Consider the following 19933-nt stretch of genomic DNA (forward strand, 5'->3'; position numbering starts at 1 on the left):
GACATCACAGGGATCCTATCATAAGAAGGAAAATATGAATTGGCTGAAAAAAATAATTTCCTACTGGGATTATAATAGTTTATTGAATTCAATTCAGTACACGCATTTTGAGCATCGGTTCTGAGCTGAGCATTGTGGTGTACCTTGGAGAAACGGAATCAACTTAGGCATGGCCTCTGTTCTAGTAATTCATGTTCTAATTGGGCAGAGAATCAGGTCTCCAGCAGAGACACAATCCTCTAAATGCAAATTGCTATGGACTGGGAGGAGGAAACTACTAGCTTTATCAGTGACAGCCTACAAAGGCTCCACAGTGAAGAGAACTTTTGAGTTGGAATTGAAGAGGGATGCAATGCCAGTCTTTGATATTATGCCCTCCTATCTCTGCATCAAGGAATGTCAAATTTATCATCAGGGAAGTAATTTTAATTTTACCAAAGCATAGATTAAGAAAATACTACTTTTTAATGCTCAATTCCCTTTTTAAAGTTATCATCCAAAATAAAGAAATCAAACTCCTGTTTAGTAAATTAGGATACTTATTACTTTCTTGCCGAATTCTACTGCATTTTTTTCATGGTGCCATGAGTTAATGTGCCTATAGCAAAATAAACATTTACTATAAAGTATTTTAATATTGATTTGGAAAACCAATAGTCACTTTGTTAACCTTCAAAACCACCATGAATTATAGGAAAGCATGTACATGTTTTAAGGTGAATCATAAGCTTAATGTCTTTCCAATAATCCAACAATTTTTGTTCTACACTGTTTTCCAGAGACTGTTCTTCAAAGGTTTAGAAAGTTCTCTGAATTCTGAAGTTTGTATGAGTATTCTCAGTCCTTTTTTCCTTCTTATGATCAGTTAATTGATCTAGATAAACTGCACGACTCCAGTTACAGAGGCAGAGGATAAATGCAATTTGGTATGGTAGCTTTTCTAATAGAGATGGCAGCTTTTACAATAAATTGCTTTTGCAATGGTAAGGCTTGCAAAACACAACATTCTTAGGGTGTTCTCCTGTAGGATATTTCACAATTCAATTTTGAGCTTGGATTGGATCAAAAAACAAGTCCATTGCCTTATTATAATCCTGTTTATTTTATCAATGACTAGGTAATCTGCTTTTGGAATTGGCATTCACATAAGCAACTATTGTTTGTAGGAGCTTCTCAGGTGATTATAAGAAAAATAATTAGAGATTATTTATTTACTCTTGGCAATGTTAAAAAACTAACTGGCTTTAGTGAAGCTTGAAAAGTTTCAAAATCTTGTTCTAAATCTTAAATGCTATTTATTCTGTCATTCAAAAATGTTTTGAAATCTTATTATAAGCACTGTTGAGGAATCATCAAAATAATTCCGAGTGCTACAGAGTTTTGACATTGGTTTTAGTCCGACATGTGGGCAAGAAGAGTGTGCTATCACGGAATCAGTTCTCATATTTGATGTTTTTGTTGGAATATAATTTTTTCTGTTTTCATGGAATGGATTGTTTTCTAAAAGGTCTGAGATACTATGAATATAAGCAAAAAGTACATGAAAGGATCTGGGGAAGTATTTCATAATTTAGAAGTATTTTTCAGTATAGCTGTCTCTTAACTCAAAAGACCCATGACAAAATTATTGAGAGATATTGATGAAGACAGTTTATCTAGGTCTGATAGGCTTGGTTCCCATGTTTATGTACTTTTTTGCATTGTTTTCCCTACTATTATATATCATGAGAGACATATATTCTGAATTAACTTAATACTGGAATATTCACCATACAGTCAGCATTCTTAGGAATCAGAAGCTCAAAGGCAGAGTTTGTGTCAGTCTTTGCTATGTGATTCTGGCTCCATCTTCTCACTTTCCAGAACTGATGATGATGAAACCTATTGTCGGGCAGCCACTGAATATGCCAGAGCCTGTTCACATGCTGGCTATCCTATTCAGGACTGGAGAGATGACTTTCCAGCATGCAGTATGTTTTGTTTTTTTGCAAGTTCTGTTTGCATTGATTTTAACCTTGTCTTGGAACTCAACAGTTACCCCAGTACTTAAAGTAATGATTTGCAAGAATATTTTTACTGATATGATTATATTTGTACACTTGCATACTTTTAGTAACACTAACTTTTTGAAAGACAGATGAATACAATTGACTTATAGCTCCGATTTTCCCGTTTCAGTTGATAAATGTGATGATAGTTTTGTCCATCGGGATTGTATCAGTTGTTGCCCACCCACCTGCACATTTGATAAACAATGTCTTGGGAGCAATCTCCATTGTCTCGACGGATGTTACTGCCCAGATGGTAAGTGGTTTATAAAAAGCATGGCTGAACTGATGGATACTAGCACTCAGTGATCTGAGGATTGTGTCTTGGTTTTGCTATAGTTCTGGAGTTATCAAAGGCAATTCTTTGATTCCTTATATTTAATTATTTGCATATTTCTTTTTTGTAAAAGGATGAAAGCAAATTTGAAAAAAAATTCACATTTTCTAGTACAAGATTGCAATGAAAATAGCATATTATGGAATTAAGGGAGATTTAAAATTAGAAACGACTCTGCTACACTGATTACATTTATAAAGAATACTGCGAACTTACTTAAACACTTTGATTTTTACAGATTAAAAAGAATAGAATTCCAGAGATGTTAAGACACATACTTAATGAGTCATATAGTTAATATGAATGAAGCTTATTTGGCTTATTTGGAACCAAATCTTTTGATCTCAGTGTATTGTTCTGTGTCATTGTAGCAAAACTGTACTAGTCTTGAATGCTTTGTTAACAGTCAATAACAAGATAAAAAGTTTGCACTAGACTATTGTCGCTCCCCCTCTTCGTGGAGGAACGACACAAAACCCTGCCTAGGCTTCATATCCGAGTCACGGCACCATTATGTCGCTCCCCCTCTTCGTGGAGGAACGACACAAAACCCTGCCTAGGCTTCATATCCGAGTCACGGCACCATTATGTCGCTCCCCCTCTTCGTGGAGGAACGGCACAAAACCCTGCCTAGGCTTCATATCCGAGTCACGGCACCATTTGTTGCTCCTCCGCACGCGGAGGAGCCGCACCGGACCGGATGCTTGTTGTTCCCTTTTTTTACAAGTCCTTTCTATAGTAAAGTAAGAATAAGTAAACAGCGAACTCCCAAAGCAAGAATGAGTAGAGAGAAATGAGAAAGAACGAAGCAACGAACTTCCCCGCAAACTCTCCAACGCACTCTCCAACCAACCCACACCACCATGCCGTCTCTCTCCTCCTATGTAGTCCTCTCCACCAATCCGTGCTCTGCTACCCACACGCTGAGCACGCTGCTCTCCTCCAATCAGGAGCAGCTCCTGCAGCTTGTCAAGTTGGTGAGAGGCAGCTGGGTAGAAGCTGTTTGCTCCTCTCCCAGCGCCATATTGTGGGAGAGCAGATGCATAGAATAAGTCTTAATTCCAGTAACAGTCTAGTCCCAGTTGCTCCCCACAGACTATGAATCCATGCACCACAATATAAATCAATGCTTTTTTCTACAATGTCTTTCTATAAAAGAAGGTCAGCTGAATGAACCAGTGTGTTGAGTGACAAGGTTGATTTAGGTTCTGGTTAAACTTCCTTCACTTGTCAGAAAGAAGTAATGAACACAATCCTATCGTTTTGGCCTGTTGAGTGCCCTGCAGCACTGTTGCCTGTGTGTTGATAGCATAAATCTCTGTCATTTTGGAGTGAACAGATATAAAACCAACAATATTCTTTCTCTCAGTTGACTTTTCCTTATTCTGTAGGGTGAACCTTGAGTTTTTGATGGAAAGTCGTGGGATAAAAATGTTTAAAACTACTGAAGTAGACCGATATCACATAGCTGTTGACTGTGCTGTCAGCAATTTTCTTAAAAGTAAAGGAATTTAAATTTCTAGTGCTTAGCAAAAGCAAGTATTTAACAAAAATTGAGTGAATTTTTATATTTCAAAGGATACAATCTTTATTATTTCTATTGAGAAATTATTACACATTTTTCTTAAATAGGCCTCATAATGGAAAATGGAACTTGCATCTCCTTGGAAAATTGTCCGTGTACTTTTCATGGATTAGCTTATTCAGTTGGTTCAAAAATTGAACAAGAATGTACTGAATGGTATGTGATCGCTGTATAGTTAATTATTTCTTTGCTTATGGTTGGTTAGCAACTTTACCATGGCAGATGTTTTTAGGAATATATTTCCTATTTATTTTCTTTTAAAAATTATGAGACAAGGTTTGTACTTTATTTGATATCTGTGGAGGGATAGCTACTTTGACTTTGTAATTCTTATTGCTTCTCATGGTAGTTCCATAAAATCTTATAACCAATGATGAATCTGTTGTATTTTCTTATTATTCATAATCATTACTTTGCTTTTAGTCTTAGTACTTGTATTTCCAGCCTTCTATATTGAGTACTTTAAAAAGTGACTCTCCATATTAGTATTTTTTAACCATGTATAGAAATATTTAGAATTCCCTTCTAAATTAAGTATGTCGGCAAATATGCAACACCTCCACAACAGTCCTAAACAGAAACAGAGGTCCAAATATCATTAAACTCTTTTCCCTTTTGTCTCAATATGTTTTGTAAAATGCAATCAGATAACTAACCATATTCTTAGCTGATGATTTCAGTTCCTGCCTTAAAAGGGATTCTGTTTGTGTTCTGTAAAGCTCTTATGTCTGTCAAGGTAGAAGGTAGCATTTGTCTATATAGAGGACATCTCTCTTTTAATGTCTGATGATCCTCATTATCTTTAGTGGTTTTTAAGTGTGGCGTGTAGTAGATAATAATAGGGTGCCAGTCAGCAACTCAAATTTGTATTTCAATCAGACTTTTGTAGTGATATTTTAAAGTCAAATTTTTCTGAACCTGTAAATATGATATATTTGGCATGTCAATCAATACACTGATACAAACATTAATACAGTTTCTCTAGGCTAGTGAATTTAATATTTCTATGATTTCATTTAGTGTATGTGTTGGTGGAGTTTGGAACTGCACTGAACATGATTGTCCAGGTAATCCTTTAAATGATTTTGAAGAAAATATTTCTGTGTCCTTTAAATTGGGGAGGAACATAGCATTGATTTTTAAAGATATTTCACAGATATCATGGGGTGAAATACCTATAAGTGTAGGTATTTGGCAGATAAATGAAAAATTGAATAAATGATAGCTTTGAGCAGGCAACTGTTGTTAAAATGTATTAAAATAGCATAAATATTATAAAACTCAAATAGTATGTGAAAGAGTTATTTTATAAATTTTAAATCAAATTGACTAATATAATTAAGTATCATAAGTTTGTCAAGAAAATAAATTTTAAATGTTTTAGATATTCTTTCTGTTGTTCTTTGGGTTATTTACTAGAATTGACCTCCTGCCTTTTAAGAATTAATATACTTTATTCCTCTACCTTATCCTTCTCCATATCCATCTCTTTTTCTTCTTCTCCTCTCCTCTACTTCTCCACCTCCTCCTTCACTTATTTCTCCTCCTCTTCTTCTTCTTCTTTTTTTTTTTTTTTTTTTTGATAGTTCAATGCTCTGTTGTGGGTGATTCTCACTTTACAACTTTTGATGGTCGACATTATTCTTTTATTGGCATGTGCCAGTACATCCTTGTGAAAGGAACTGGAAAAGATAAATTCACGATCACGTTACAGAAAGCTCCCTGTGAGCAGGTAAGGACAACATCTCAGAATGACCAGAGCAATATTCACCTTTTCAAACTTAAACTTCATATCCAAATTAAGAGTTGTATCATGAATTGATGTAATTAGTTTCCTCACAACTAAACCAACATTGATAATTAAGATAAATCATTTTTTCTATGTATTTTTTTTTTGACAGGCAGAGTGGACAGTGAGAGAGAGAGAGAGAGAAAGGTCTTCCTTTGCCGTTGCTTCACCCTCCAATGGCTGCTGTGGCCTGCTCGCTGCGGCTGGCGCATTGCGCTGATCCGAAGCCAGGAGCCAGGTGCTTCTCCTGGTCTCCCATGGGGTGCAGGGCCCAAGCACTTGGGCCATCCTCCACTGCACTGCTGGGCCACAGCAGAGAGCTGGCCTGGAAGAGGGGCAACCGGGACAGAATCTGGCGCCCTGACTGGGACTAGAACCCCATGTGCTGGCGCCACAGGCGGAGGATTAGCCTATTGAGCCCGGTGTTGGCCATTTTTTCTATGTATTTTTGCTTACATGCTGCATCTTGCTTTCAGAGAAATTAAAATATGAAAACATATATGTCTTAGACTGAATAAAGTACTATATATTTAATTGTATTTTATTTATTTAGAAATGGTATTTCTATTTATAGTTTTTGAAGGTTTCATCCATGATTGTACATTTGAACTAATCTAAGTTTTTGTTTACTTCAAAACCAGATATTTTAAAAATATGACTTTTTTCAAAAATATTAATTTATCTACTTATTTAAAAGGCAGAGTTATAGACAGATAAACACACACACACACACACACAGATCTTCCATTTGCTAATCCACTCCCCCAAATGGCCACAATGACCAGGGATAGGCCAGGCCAAGGCCAGGAGCCTGAAACTCCATCAGGGTCTCCCACATGGGGAACAGGGGCCCATGCACTTAGGCTATCATCCACTGATTTCCTGTTTGCATTACCATGGAGCTGGATAGGAAGTGAAGCAGTAGAGACTTGAACCCATGTCCATATGGGATGCTAGTGTTGTAGGTGGTGACTTAACCCATTGTACCACAATGCCATATCCAGAAAGATAACTTCTGACAATAATAAATAGGTATTATATTATACAGATGTGATCAATTTCTTAACATGTTGAAGTTTTAACTTTGAATTTTGTCTCAAAATAATAAACATCAATGATTTGTGAATAATTAAACATAGATCATTCATTTATCTGTGTCTACCTAAATTAGGCACTCAAACTCCTGCCATAATCTTTAAGTTTTACTTTGATATAAACTAATTATTTACAGTAAAAATTCTGAAGTACTCTGTTTACTTTCCAGTTTGTTTTATAATATATCATAATATAAATTAGCCTTTTATGTAGATTCCTAATTCTCTTGGTTCTTCTCTTTATTGAATTTTTTTAGATTAATTTGGAGAGCTATTTTAACTATGTGCCTCAGAAAAAGCAATTACTAGAACCTAATTATTTAATGCTGTATGTGAAATCTGTGTATGAAATAGCATACAAACTATAGGGAGATATGTTTTATTAGAAATGGGTTACATAAAACAGTATGTAGCAGGTATTGTATTACATAACCTATGCTCAAATCTTCTGTAAACAAGAAATCCATACTTACATGCACTTTCTTTCTCCTTTCTTCATTCCTTTCTCTCCTCCCCCATCTTTTGTATCTGATTCCATGTCTCTATCTCTCATTCCTTTCACTGACAATTTGATTTTTATGCAGAATCTTGGCTTGATCTGCCTTCAGTCTATAACTCTAATTCTGGAGGATGATTTTAACAAGCAAGTGACTCTCAGTAGGGGAGGACAAATCCTCACCAGTCCTAACCAAGGCTTCAATCTGAATGGTAAGAAGCAACGCTAATGATGCACTTTCTTTACATTAGCAACAACAGCAGCAAATATGAAGCAGGTGATGTGTCATTGAACATTTGAAACCGAACAATATCTAGAGTGAAGGAGATAGGCTCAGTGTTCCAGGCAGGTCAGGGAGGTGTAGAACTGTACACTATCTCTAGGGTACTATACCTAGTTTGACATTGCTATAGCATGAAGTGCGTAAGTGGAGAATATCTAGGGATGAGCTAGGGAAGTTGGTGGGGATGAGACAGGGGAAGCCTAATAAATGGGACATCAGACCTAGTAATCTCCTGCGACAGGCCTGTTTATGCCTGCATTCCAGCAGAGTTGTTAATAACACTTTCTTTCAGAAGTGCTCTGATTTTTATTACAGATGACTTGCCTATGCTAAACAAATATCATGCTAAGGAAAGTGAACTTGATATGAAATTGAATATGAAATTGTCATTATTTGACCAGTTTGTATATAAAGATGACAATCTCATATAGCTCAACTAAATAAATGATGAATTTTAAGAATGTGACTTTTTTTTGTAGATTACTCTAACAGTGTAGATGTGACTTTGAGAGGTACTAGACAAGAAACATGGACAGTAATTCAGATGTTATAAAGTAGGGCATGCAAGGAAGGAAGAGGAGCTGATCTGAACTGTGATAGTGAACCTGGAAGGAGGAAAACAGATTGGAAAAGTAACTAGAAAAAAGGCGGCCTGACCTTGATGATAGATTGGGTTGGGGTTGATTAAGAATGGGCTATTAAGGGAAAGGAATTATCAAGGGTTATTCTCAGATTTCTGGCTTTGGTGACCATATTCATGGCAGAGATTGGGCTAAGGAAACAGGAGCAAATAAAGAGCAACTCTTATGGTGGAAAAAATGTTAATTCAATTAAAAACTATTTGAAAGGCAAAGTATCAGAGAGGTAGGGAAGGAGGGAGACAGAAGGGGAGGGAGAAAATGAGAGAGTAAGAAAGAGAGAAGTCTTTTTCCACTGGTTCACATCACAAGTTCCAAGAGCCAGGAGTCCCATCTAGGTCTCCCACAAGGGTGACAGGAACCAAAGCACTTGAGTCTTTGTCTGCATACCTGTGTTTCGCTATGAGATGTGGGCATTGAAAGAGGGAGCTTAGCCCCTTTCATCATAGCTCCAGTTCCGGTTAACTCAGTTTTGAACACAAATTTCTTGTATCTACAAGTGTCTTATGAATGATATTCATCCAGTGCTGTGGTTCTCCATTTTGCTGACACTCTCAAGGAAATGGAGAGTTTTTGAGAAAAATGTTAATTCCTTTTGAATTATGATAGTTTTGGCTAAAATTTATACATATAGTTACACACAAACTCTCCCATGTACAAGAAAAATAGATTTTAAATGGTCAGGGACTGTCCCCTTCTTTATGAGGTGCTTGCCAATTGAGAGTTTGACTTGACAACTTAATAAAATTGGCTCCTGAATACCCAGGAAAGAGGGAGACAAAAGGAATGGGAAAAAATAGAACAGCCATGCAGTGGCAAAATTTGGGCCTGGAGCTGTGGACTATGAACCTGCTTTCCCAGACATCCCAGTGTCTTGGAGAAAGAGTCCTGGTGTGGTATGCTAATGTTTCAGGTCACTGCCTATGAACTGCAAAGCTGATTTATGTACGTTCTTTTCCTACAGGAATTGTTGAAATTCAAACTCTGTCATCCTTATTTATTCTTCTAAAAACCACATTTGGTTTAAAGATTCTGTTTGCTATAGATGGGGAAAGAATTTATATTCAGCTCACTAGTGCATGGAAAAGGAGAACATTGGGTCTGTGTGGCACTTTTAATGGGAACATAAGGGATGATTTTCTGTAAGTATGATTTCTGTATAGCTAACTAAATTTAATGAAATAATTTAGAGGATATAAATTAATTAAAAATGTTTACTTAACTACAAATAGCTTAGCAGTCACTGTTCCAAGAGCCTCAGGGGGTCAGTCATCATACTTAAATTGTGTAGCAGTCCCTTAATTAGTATCTGTTTTATAGGCAAGGAAAGTAACCAAGGCCTGAAATGTCAGATAATTCATTGAAGGTCAGTTAACTCCCATATCGTAGAGCTAGGTGTTGAATTTAGGTAGTATGACTCAGCATGTGGGTCAACTGCTACCTGTTATTTTCTCTGTCTCTAAATAAACTGAATAGTATTTTCCTTCTGAAAACTTGCAGCTTTTTAAAAACTGCTTATTTACTTATTTGAAAGACAGGGTTAGGACAAAAGAGAAAGAGAATGAGAGATGGAGAGTAAGAAGGAGAGAGAGATCAACCTTCCATTTGCTGCTTCACTCCCCAATTGACCAAATGGCAGGGACGGGGCCATGCTAAAGCCAGGAGACTATAACTCCATCCAGGTCTCCCATGTGGGTCACAGGAACCCAAGTACTTGAGCACTCTGCTGCTCTCACAGTTACATTAGCAGGGATTGGATGTGGAACAGCTGAGACACAAATCAGAGCCAATGTGGGATGCTGACATTGCACACAGTGGTTCAATCTGCTGTGTCTCAACACCGGCCCCAAAACTTGGCTTTATTTTTATTTATTTATTTATTTATTTATTTGAAAGGCAGGGTTACATAGGCAGAGAGAGAGAGAGAGATTCTTTCATCTGGTGGTTCACTCCTCAGATGCCTACAATGGCTAGAGCTGGGCAATCTGAAGCCAAGAGCCAGGAGCTTCCTTCCCGGTCTCTCACATGGGTGCAGGGACCCAATGAATTGGGCCATATTCTATTGCTTTTCCAGACCATAGCAGAGAGCTGGATTGGAAGTGGAGCAGACAGGACTCCAACCAGAGCCCATATGGGATGCTGGCAGTGTAGGTGGCGGCTTTACTTGCTACCCCACAGAGCCGGCCGCAACTTGTGGCTTTAAAAACTTTTTTTTTTGCTACTATTTTGCATTAGTTGCTGTAAATTATACTTTAAAATATTAATATCATATGATATCAATGACACCCTTAAGCAATATTTTTGTATCTAAGTTAATTGGATTTTGTTATAGTTGAGATTTTATTGGAAGAAAACTAAGAAATACATTTGTACCCAATGTGTTAGAAAGCACTTCTTACCTACATGGGAAAAATGCAGAATATAATTTAATGTAAATATTTTGAGAACTTGCTATTTTTAAAAATTTATTTTTATTTATTTTTACTTTTTAACAGATTCAATATAATTCATAGATACAATTCTAAGAATGTAATGATTTTCCCTTCCTTCTTTCCTCTCTCCCTCTCTTCTCTCTTTTTCTTTCATTATTTCTTTTAGTTTTTGAAATAATATTTTTAATTTACATTACAGTCAAGACTTAATTGTTCACCAAATAAAGAACTTGATAGGTTAAGTTTAGTGGGAATATAAACAATAGTCGATAAATTATAGTCAAATTGAAAGATGACCACTTAACCTATATGCAGTAAATTTTGAAGTGTAGTAACATATCATTCTTAACAATTCATTTGACAAGGTTTAAGCAAAGTTTGAAAAAACTGTATTTGCAGCAATGCTGATACACATAGGCATTTCTTTGTTTTTCAATTTTTTTTTTTTTTTTTAATTTTAGCTCCCACATGTAAGGGAGAACACACAGTAGTGGTCTTTCTGTGTCTGGCCTATTTCACTCAACCTGATAACACCTCCAGTTGTATCCATTGTGATGCAAATGGTAGAATTTCATTCTCTTTTATAGAAGAATAATATTCCATAATGTGTGTATATATATAAAGAAAATGTGATATATATATTCTTTATTTGTTGATCTAATGATGAATACCTTGGTTGATTCCATATTTTGGCTATTGTGGACAGTACTGCTATAAACATGGTAGTGCAGTATATCTTTGATACTATGTGTTCATGTCTTTTGGGTATATACCCAGTATGGGATTGTGAGATCATATAGCAAGTGTGTTTCTAGTTTTTTGCAGAAATCTCAATACTTTAATACTATTTTCCACAGTGGCTGCACTAATTTACATTCCTACTATCAGTGTATAAGTGTTCTCCACATACTTGCCAGCATGTTACTCCCTGTCTTTTAGATAATAACCATTCTGACAGAGATAAAGTGATAGCTCATTTTGATTTTGGTGTGTATTTGGTTTGGCTTGATTAACTGGATTAGTTGTTTTTTAATATTTTTAACTTACTAATATATTCTGGATATTAATCCTTTGTTGATTAAGTAGCTTTCGAATATTTTTTCCATTCTTTTGGATGTCTCTTCATTCTATTGATCATTTCCTTTGTTGTGCAGAACTTCTGAGTTTGATGTAATACTATATATTTTTCTTTTTGTTGTTACCTGTGCTTTGGGGGTCTTTTCCAAGAAGTTGTCACCTATATCAATGTTCTATAGTGTTTTCCCTATAGCAACTTTATAATCTCAAGTCTTAAATTTAGGTCTTTGATCCATTTTGTATAGATTTTTGTATAAGGTGAAAAGTATGAATCTAATTTCATTCTTTAACATATACAATCTAGTTTTACCAGCACTGTTTGTTGAAGAAATTTTTCTAACTCCCACGTATGGGCTGAGTCCTTTTGTTAACAATCAATTGGCTGTATGCACATGGGTTGATTTCTGGGCTCCATTCTGTCCCATTGATCTATACTGGTTTTTATGTATTGGTTTTTATGCCAGTATCATGCTGTTTTAATTATTATAGCTTTATAGTATTCTTCAAAGTATGATATTGTGATGCCTCCAGGTTTATTTTATTTTATTTAATTAATTAATTTTTTTTTTTTGCTCAGGATCACTTTGACTATTCTGGGTCTTTTCTGATTCTATATGAATTTTAGCATTATGTTTCCTGATTCTGTAAAGAATGTTGTTGGTATTTTCATAGGGGTTGTTTTGAATCTATAGACTGCTTTAGATAGTATAGACATTTTAATTATATTAATTTTTCTAATCCATGAGCAAGGAATATTTCCATTTTCCATGTTTTTGCTGATTTCTTTCATCAATGTTTTATGAATTTTAGTTGTAGAGATATTTTACATCTTATTTTTTTAAAGATTTGTTTATTTACTTGAAATTCATGGAGAGAGAACGAGAGGTAGGGGGGGTCCTCCATCACTGGTTCATTCACCAGATGGCTGCAGTGGCTGGAGCTGTGCCAAACCAAAGCCAGGAGACAGGAGCTTCCTCCAGGTCTCCCACATGAGTGCAGGGGCCCAAGGACCTGGGCCATCTTCCACTGCTCTCCCAGGCCATAGCAGAGAGCTGGATCAGAAGTGGAGCAGTCGGGACCCAAACAGGTGCCCATATGGGATGCCAGCACTGCAGGTGGCGGCTTTATCCGCTCCGCCACAGCGCTGGCCCCAGGGAGATCTTTTACTTCTTTGGTTAAATTTATTCTTAAATATTTGATTTTTTTATTTGTGGCTGTCGTGAATGGGATTCCTTTCTTGATTTCTCTTTCAGTAAATTCATCATTGGCATATAAAAAAGCTATTTTTATATGTTTGTTTTGTTTTCTTTAAAAAAAAAAGATTTATTTACTTGAAAGTCAGCATTACAAAGAGATAGGGAGAGACACAGAGAGAGATCTTCCATCTTCTATTTCACTCCCCAGATGGCTGCAATGGCCAGGTCTGGGGTAGGCTGAGACCAGGAGCTGGGAGCTTCATCCAGCTGTCCCATGAGAGTGGCAGGGCCCAACCTCTTGGACTACCTTTTGTTGTTTTCCCAGGCCATTAAAAGGGACCCAGATAGGAAGTGAACCAGCTGGGACACAATTGGTGCCCATAGGGGCTGCCAGTGTTACCTTACCCGCTATGCCACAGCATGAGCCCCTGTGTGCTTACTTTGTTACCTGTAATTTCACTGAATTAATTGGTTGATCACTTGTAACAACTTTTTGGTGGAGTGCTTGGGTTTTTCCATGTACACCATCGTGTCATCTGCAAACATTGATATTTTGACTTACTCTTTTCCAGTTTGAAATGTTTATTTCTTTCTGTTCCCTAATTGCTCTTGCTAATACTTCTAGTACTATATTGAATAAGAGTGGTAAAAGAAACACTAGCTATTATGCTGAAAGTAAAGCAAATGAAATTTAAACACTATGATAAATCCTCACTCACAAAAACATTGAAATGCACATCAGAAGGGGATAAAGACTTTAAAGAAATCTGTAGAATCTAAAAAAAAGTCAAAATCATAGAAGCAGAGGGTAGAATGGTGGTTTCCAGGGACTAGGTGTGGGAGTAGATGGATTGGAGATGTTGACTGAGTGGTACAAAATTTCAGTTACACAAGATGACCAAGGTCAGATCTAATTGTGTGGCATGATGAGTATAGTTAATGTGTTGTACACTTGAAAATTGCTGTACATAGTAAATGTTTTCACAACCAGGAAAATGATAAGAATGTCAAACAATGCATATATTCATTAGCTTGATGTAACCACATGACAATAGATACATGTAGCAAAATATCATGTTGTATACCATTAGTTTTCAACTATAATTTCAAAATTAAAAAAAATGTATTGCTATGTAAGGTATCAATCAATGGTACATTTAAAAATACTGAGATAATGTCAAAAAATTGATTGTTAAGGTTTGCAGTCATGACTAGAAGCACAGCAGGAATTCAGAGATGGCTGTGGGCAGGGCAAAGAGGGCATTTCATGGAAAATGGATTTTCCAAGTACAATGCTTCTTTTTTCTCCTCTGCAGATACTCTTCCTTGTGATTACAAATCTTCCCTTCTGTTAACCACTCTGGCTAAATCTCATTTATTGGTCAACCTCAGCAATCAGTTGATTCGGAAAGCTAGTTTATATAAAGAAAATTTTAACTCTGTGTTATCTATGAAAATCCATTATTTATATCTACACAAAACTGCAAGGGATTTGAGAATTAAGCTAATGGCTTTGGTCCTTGTATTCTTCAGAGTTAGCGTAGAACCATCTATAGAATGGGCAGTGAAATTTAACTGAGCTGAATTTTTAGTGGGGGTATCAAGAGGAGAATTCAGATGGGCAAAGAGAACTGGCATTTAAAATTTAAAATTTAAAAATTTAAAAATTTTATAGAATTTACTTTATTTCCAATGTGATTAATATCACGTTTAGAAACAGAAACTTAGCTAAACTAAGATGTTCAGGAAACACATGAAGCTTCTTTTCCCTTCCTTATGTGTCCTAGTGGGTTAGCAGTCAATGTTTCACAGATGGCAGATCTGTCTGCCACTTCCTAAGGCAGCCCTCTCTTCCATGAATAAACACTCAGTCGTGATAAGAGTGGAGGATAATATTTCAGAGTCAGAGATAACTTTCAAACATTGCTTAGCTTTCCAACTTAAATCATTAAAAATTCTTTACTTCACAAAGGCTAATGTGAATTTGCCAACATATTGTAATGCAAAGTATGAATTACCTGAGAATTTATTTTGTATGCTCTATTATATTAATCATAGTAAGCTGAAAGGTTATTTCATAAAATGAGATACAAGTAAATAAGTAGAACTACATTTTTGTTCTATTTTGGGGGATATTTATTCTTTTAAGTGAACTAAATGAATTGAGAGTTAAGCTCTATGACAATTCCTACTGGGAACGTTGACTATACTTAAGCTCTCTGATCTATTTTATTCTTCTTTGGAAAGGGGGAAAGGAAAGGAAAGGAAAAGAATGAAAAGAAAGAGGTTTTGCAAGTCATGAAATTTCTTTGAGTCTCAGTTTTCTCATTTGAACAAAATGACATTTTTGTATTAGGTGTTTGTTATAATTATTTACAGTTCATAGATGGTTTGATATTGAGGAATAGAAGGAAAAAGGGGGAGGGAAGGATAAGGTTTGTGAAATGGATTGTGCAGGTTCTGTTTGTTCTCTTTTCTCAGTCCTGGAGTTGAGAAACTGTGTACAGTTGAAGCTGACTGATCTAAATGGTAACCAAAGAAGTTGAAATATTTGGGCACTTTAGAGAGCTAAGAGAAAGCTTACTCCAGCACCTGGCCATGGTGTAGCAATTAACACAGTCTGGGCTTGCACTGTGGATTAAGTCTCCCACAGGAGACATAGTCTTACTTGAGTCCATCAGGTTTTTGACATTGTCTTGCACACTGTCCAGCAAAGATTGTCACTTTATAAATGTTGGCTGATAGACTAATACATCTCTTTCTAAAAGATTTGTTTATCAGGATTGGCGCTGTGGCATAGTAGGCTAAGCCTCTGCCTGTGGTGCTAGCGTCCTATATGGGCACTAGTTCATGTCCCAGCTGCTCCTCTTTCAATCCAGCTCTCTGCTTAATGGCCTGGGAAACAGTGAAAGATGGCCCAAGTCCTTGGGCCCCTGCACCTGCATGGGAGACCCCAATAAAAGCTCCAGGCTCCTGGCTTCAGATCAGCCCAGCTCCAGCAGCTGTGGCCATATGGGGAGTGAACAAGTGGATGGAAGACCTTTCTCTCTGTCTCTACCTTTCTTTGTATGTAACTCTACCTCTCAGAATAATAAATAAATAAAATATTTAAAAAAAAAAAGATTTGTTTATTTGAAAAGCAGAGTGACAGAGAAAGAGGGAGAGGGAGAGAGAGAGAGAGAAAAGGAGAAAAGTTGGAGCCAGAAACTCCATCTGGGTCTCCTAAGCACTTGGGTCATCATAGACTGCATCCCAGGCACATTAGCAGGAAGCTATATCAGAAGCATTGAGCCGGCGCCGCGGCTCACTAGGCTAATCCTTCGCCTAGCGGCGCCAGCACACCGGGTTCTAGTCCCGGTTGGGGCGCCGGATTTTGTCCCGGTTGCCCCTCTTCCAGGCCAGCTCTCTGCTGTGGCCCCGGAAGGCAGTGGAGGATGGACCAAGTACTTGGGCCCTGCACCCCATGGGAGACCAGGATAAGTACCTGGCTCCTGCCATCGGATCAGCGCGGTGCGCAGGCCGCAGCGCGCCGGCCGCGGCGGCCATTGGAGGGTGAACCAATGGCAAAGGAAGACCTTTCTCTCTCTGTCTCTCTCTCTCTCACTGTCCACTCTGCCTGTCAAAAAAAAAAAAAAAAAAAAAAAAAAAAAAAAAAAAAAAAAAAAAAAGAAGCATTGAATGGCCGGGACTTGAACCAGTACTCTTATATGAAGTGCAGGCATCCCAGGCAGCAGCCTAACCTGCTACACCACATGCCCTCCTCAGAATGACAAAACTTAATGTCTGCTGGAGGAAAAATTACAGTGATCACCAAACAATATTGTGGTTTATGAGTCTGACTTCAGAAAGGTAGTTGCTTCTCTTCCATTTTGGTTTGCTGGCTAAACCAGCCCCAGAAGAAGCTGAGAAAACCTGGATGAAGGGTCCCTTTTTACAATTTTCTCTCAATTTTCCTTAAAACCATATGTGTGGGGGCACCTTCTGATGGAACTTCAGTATTTAATTGTTTTTGTCTGTTTGTTTTCTTGTTTCTGAGGGAAGCTCAGTATTTTAAGCCTCAAAATGGAAATTGAAAGATTGAACCCAAAATATAGACTATCATTATTTGGGATATTTAGCTTGTAAAGAATAATATGAAGTACCCTCCCTTACTTAAATGCAATAATATAGGTCTACAAATTGGCAAACTGTTAAGTCTCAGTAAAATAAAGCTAGTACCATTGTATTTTTGAAAACTAGTAGAAAATTTCAAGCTTGAAGATCTCTTTGAACATCAAGAAAAATATTATCATCTTATTTTAATATTTGAAGAGTGAACAAATGAAGTGAATGAGAGATAGTAAGATGAGCATTGTCTTTGCTTTCTAGCTCTCCTTTTGGCATGATAGAAGGAACCCCACAACTTCATGCAAATGCATGGAGAGTTTCCACCACCTGTTTTGCACCTGTGCATGTCCCTATGGTAGACCCCTGTAACATTAATCAACAAAACAGTAAGTCTATCTTTCTGTATATGAACTTGGGAAGAAGTTCTATGTGTTAATAAAATTTTGTAAAATTATGTAATGATTCTGATTTTCTTCTTTATGATAAATTCAATGCTATTTCTAATATATTTTGTTTGCTATTATGCCTTTGATCAGTTTATTAAAAAACCACTACTTTGTATTCATAAATTTACTTTAGGTATTTAGAAATGCTTTCTTTTCAAATATGTGCTAGCATTCTAGAGATATCAGACTCTTCAAATGCTGAAGGAAAAATCTCTAGAAATACTCTAATACTGCTGTTATAGCCCCAGAATATTTGACCTTAGTTTAAGTGAGTATTTAGTTTTTAAAATTAGCAATAGGTTGAGTAAGACCAATAATCTTTGACTATTTTTGTTATTAGCTAAATTATTGTGTAACTATATGTTTTGTAGTTAACTTTTTGTCATATGCCATTTTGCACCTCTTTTCATCCCATGTCCTATCTCTATGATATATATTCTGGATATTATCCTTACCTTTGCCATGAATTGTTACTTTAAAAAATTTCAAATGAGTAAATGAAAAACATCCCCAAAGAAAGGAATAAAAACAGACAACAGCCAGTAACCAATCAGGACCTTGAAGGATAATTTTTACAAAGATCTTCTTGAATCACCTTTTATTTAATATCCATAGAGTTCTACAAATCTTTAAGGGACATAGTAAAGGTCTCATTAGCATATTACTTTACTCTTTCAGGATCCTTGGGGTTGAGAATGTATATGTCAACAGTATACTGCTACAGTCTAAGTCATTTGTAAACCAAATACAAACATATATTTACTCTCATGATTATTGCATTTCCTTACCAATTATGTACATATATAATGCAAAAAAGAAATCAGTATAATTCCTAGGTAGTAAAAAAATCCTCTGGTTTCTAACAACTAATCTAGTCTTTCAAAGATAATGAAAATGCAAAGATTGATGAATTTTGTGGGGAAACCAATATAATCTAGGTCTTCTACTTCAAGGAATGATGGGATCTAGATTGTTTTACAGATTCGTCTTATTAGTCCTCTGAAGGATTATATCTGATTGGTCGTTCTCTTGGCAAAATCAGGAAATGAAGTGAAACAGTGTATCCCCCAAATGATATGAGAGTTATATTTCATGGCCTTCAGCATATGTTCCATTCCCTAACTTCTACTCATTATTCATTTATCCTTGCATTCATAGATCCACTTATCAAACATAGTTCTCCCAATATCTGCCAGACAGTTATGCATTGTGTAGGTGTTGAGCACAATGACTATGTGGCATCTGTTAGTCATGTTATTCAGGTACAATATACTTTTTGTTGTTTTTTTTTTTTTGCATAAAATGGATTATGTATCATTGTATTATTTAAAAATACAAACAATCAAAAATTCTGTAAGCTGAAAATACTGGCTCTTATATAAAGTGATATGCAATATAGTACATGTCTGGGAAAGCAGGATACTTAAAAGTTCTAGAACTTGATACTTAGGGCATTAATACCTGGACTGGTAAGTGAGATGCTAATGGGCTTCTTTGTCTATTAGTTGGGTATGCAGCACATTGTGATGTCATCCACCAGGAACTCTTTGCTCCTTGCCATGTCTACATTAGCCCTGGACTGTACTATCAGCTATGCCGCCATGATGCATGCAAGTGTGGAAGTGCCTGCCTATGCAATGCCCTTTCTCATTATGCCTACCTCTGTGGCCAGCGTGGTATTCCCATCGATTTTAGAGCTCAAATTTCATTCTGTGGTGAGTATGATGGCATAAATTAAAACTATCAGATAACACTTTAGAGATTTTTGTGTTTGCATTATTACTGCTTTTATTTTTAAATGAAAAGTCAATATTGCATGTAAATTACTTGAAATATCCTTATAATGTACAAATGTGGAAAACAAGTGAGTATTTAGTTTTTAAAATTAGTAATATTTTGGGTCAGAACCAATAACCTTTGACTATTTTTGTTATAAGCAAAATTAGAGTGTAATTATATATTCTGAAATATGCAATGGAAATATTCATGCTTAAACTTAAATTCTTATGGAAATGTCATATCTAAATACTGGAAACTATTGAAACACATTATGTGACACAGTTCATTTGTAATTCAATAGATACATAAAGTCCCACGCAATTATTATCTCAAATTCTTACGGAAAAAATCTTCGTGGTTATGATGTCTTATTCCTGCTACATTGTTTCCTTGTGTGTTTTATAATTGTTTGAACAGTTAATTTTTAACAGGATACCTCCTCTCCCATTAAGATCTTTTGTGACCTAGGTTTTGGGGGCCCCAATTTCTGTACCTGACTATTCCCCCAGTGGTTTCACAAAACATTTTCCAGTTATTTCAGGTGTATCACTGGCCAGTGTTGATAAAATTAATTGCTCTGCTTTGATGTTTTAAGAAAAAAAAATGTGACATAAAGTAATGTAATT

At 36.2% G+C, this 19933-nt stretch overlaps 1 protein-coding gene across 4 annotated transcripts in view; it reads left to right on the top strand.

The window, feature by feature from the left end:
• The window catches only part of OTOGL (otogelin like), a 172440-nt gene that overhangs the window by 31078 nt on the left and 121429 nt on the right, over positions 1–19933 (top strand). For all 4 annotated transcript variants that reach the window (XM_089309054.1, XM_089309056.1, XM_089309055.1 and 1 more), the window contains 9 exons: positions 1864–1970; positions 2179–2304; positions 4018–4126; positions 4991–5037; positions 5557–5702; positions 7438–7561; positions 9235–9412; positions 17344–17468; positions 19034–19243. In XM_089309054.1, coding sequence (XP_089165180.1) covers positions 1864–1970; positions 2179–2304; positions 4018–4126; positions 4991–5037; positions 5557–5702; positions 7438–7561; positions 9235–9412; positions 17344–17468; positions 19034–19243 — 1172 coding nt within the window. The remainder of the gene's footprint in view (positions 1–1863; positions 1971–2178; positions 2305–4017; positions 4127–4990; positions 5038–5556; positions 5703–7437; positions 7562–9234; positions 9413–17343; positions 17469–19033; positions 19244–19933) is intronic.

Source organism: Oryctolagus cuniculus, chromosome 11 (genome assembly GCF_051225735.1).
Source record: "Oryctolagus cuniculus isolate XC-2025 breed Fujian yellow rabbit chromosome 11, ASM5122573v1, whole genome shotgun sequence".
In the NCBI taxonomy this organism is placed as follows: Eukaryota; Metazoa; Chordata; class Mammalia; order Lagomorpha; family Leporidae; genus Oryctolagus; species Oryctolagus cuniculus.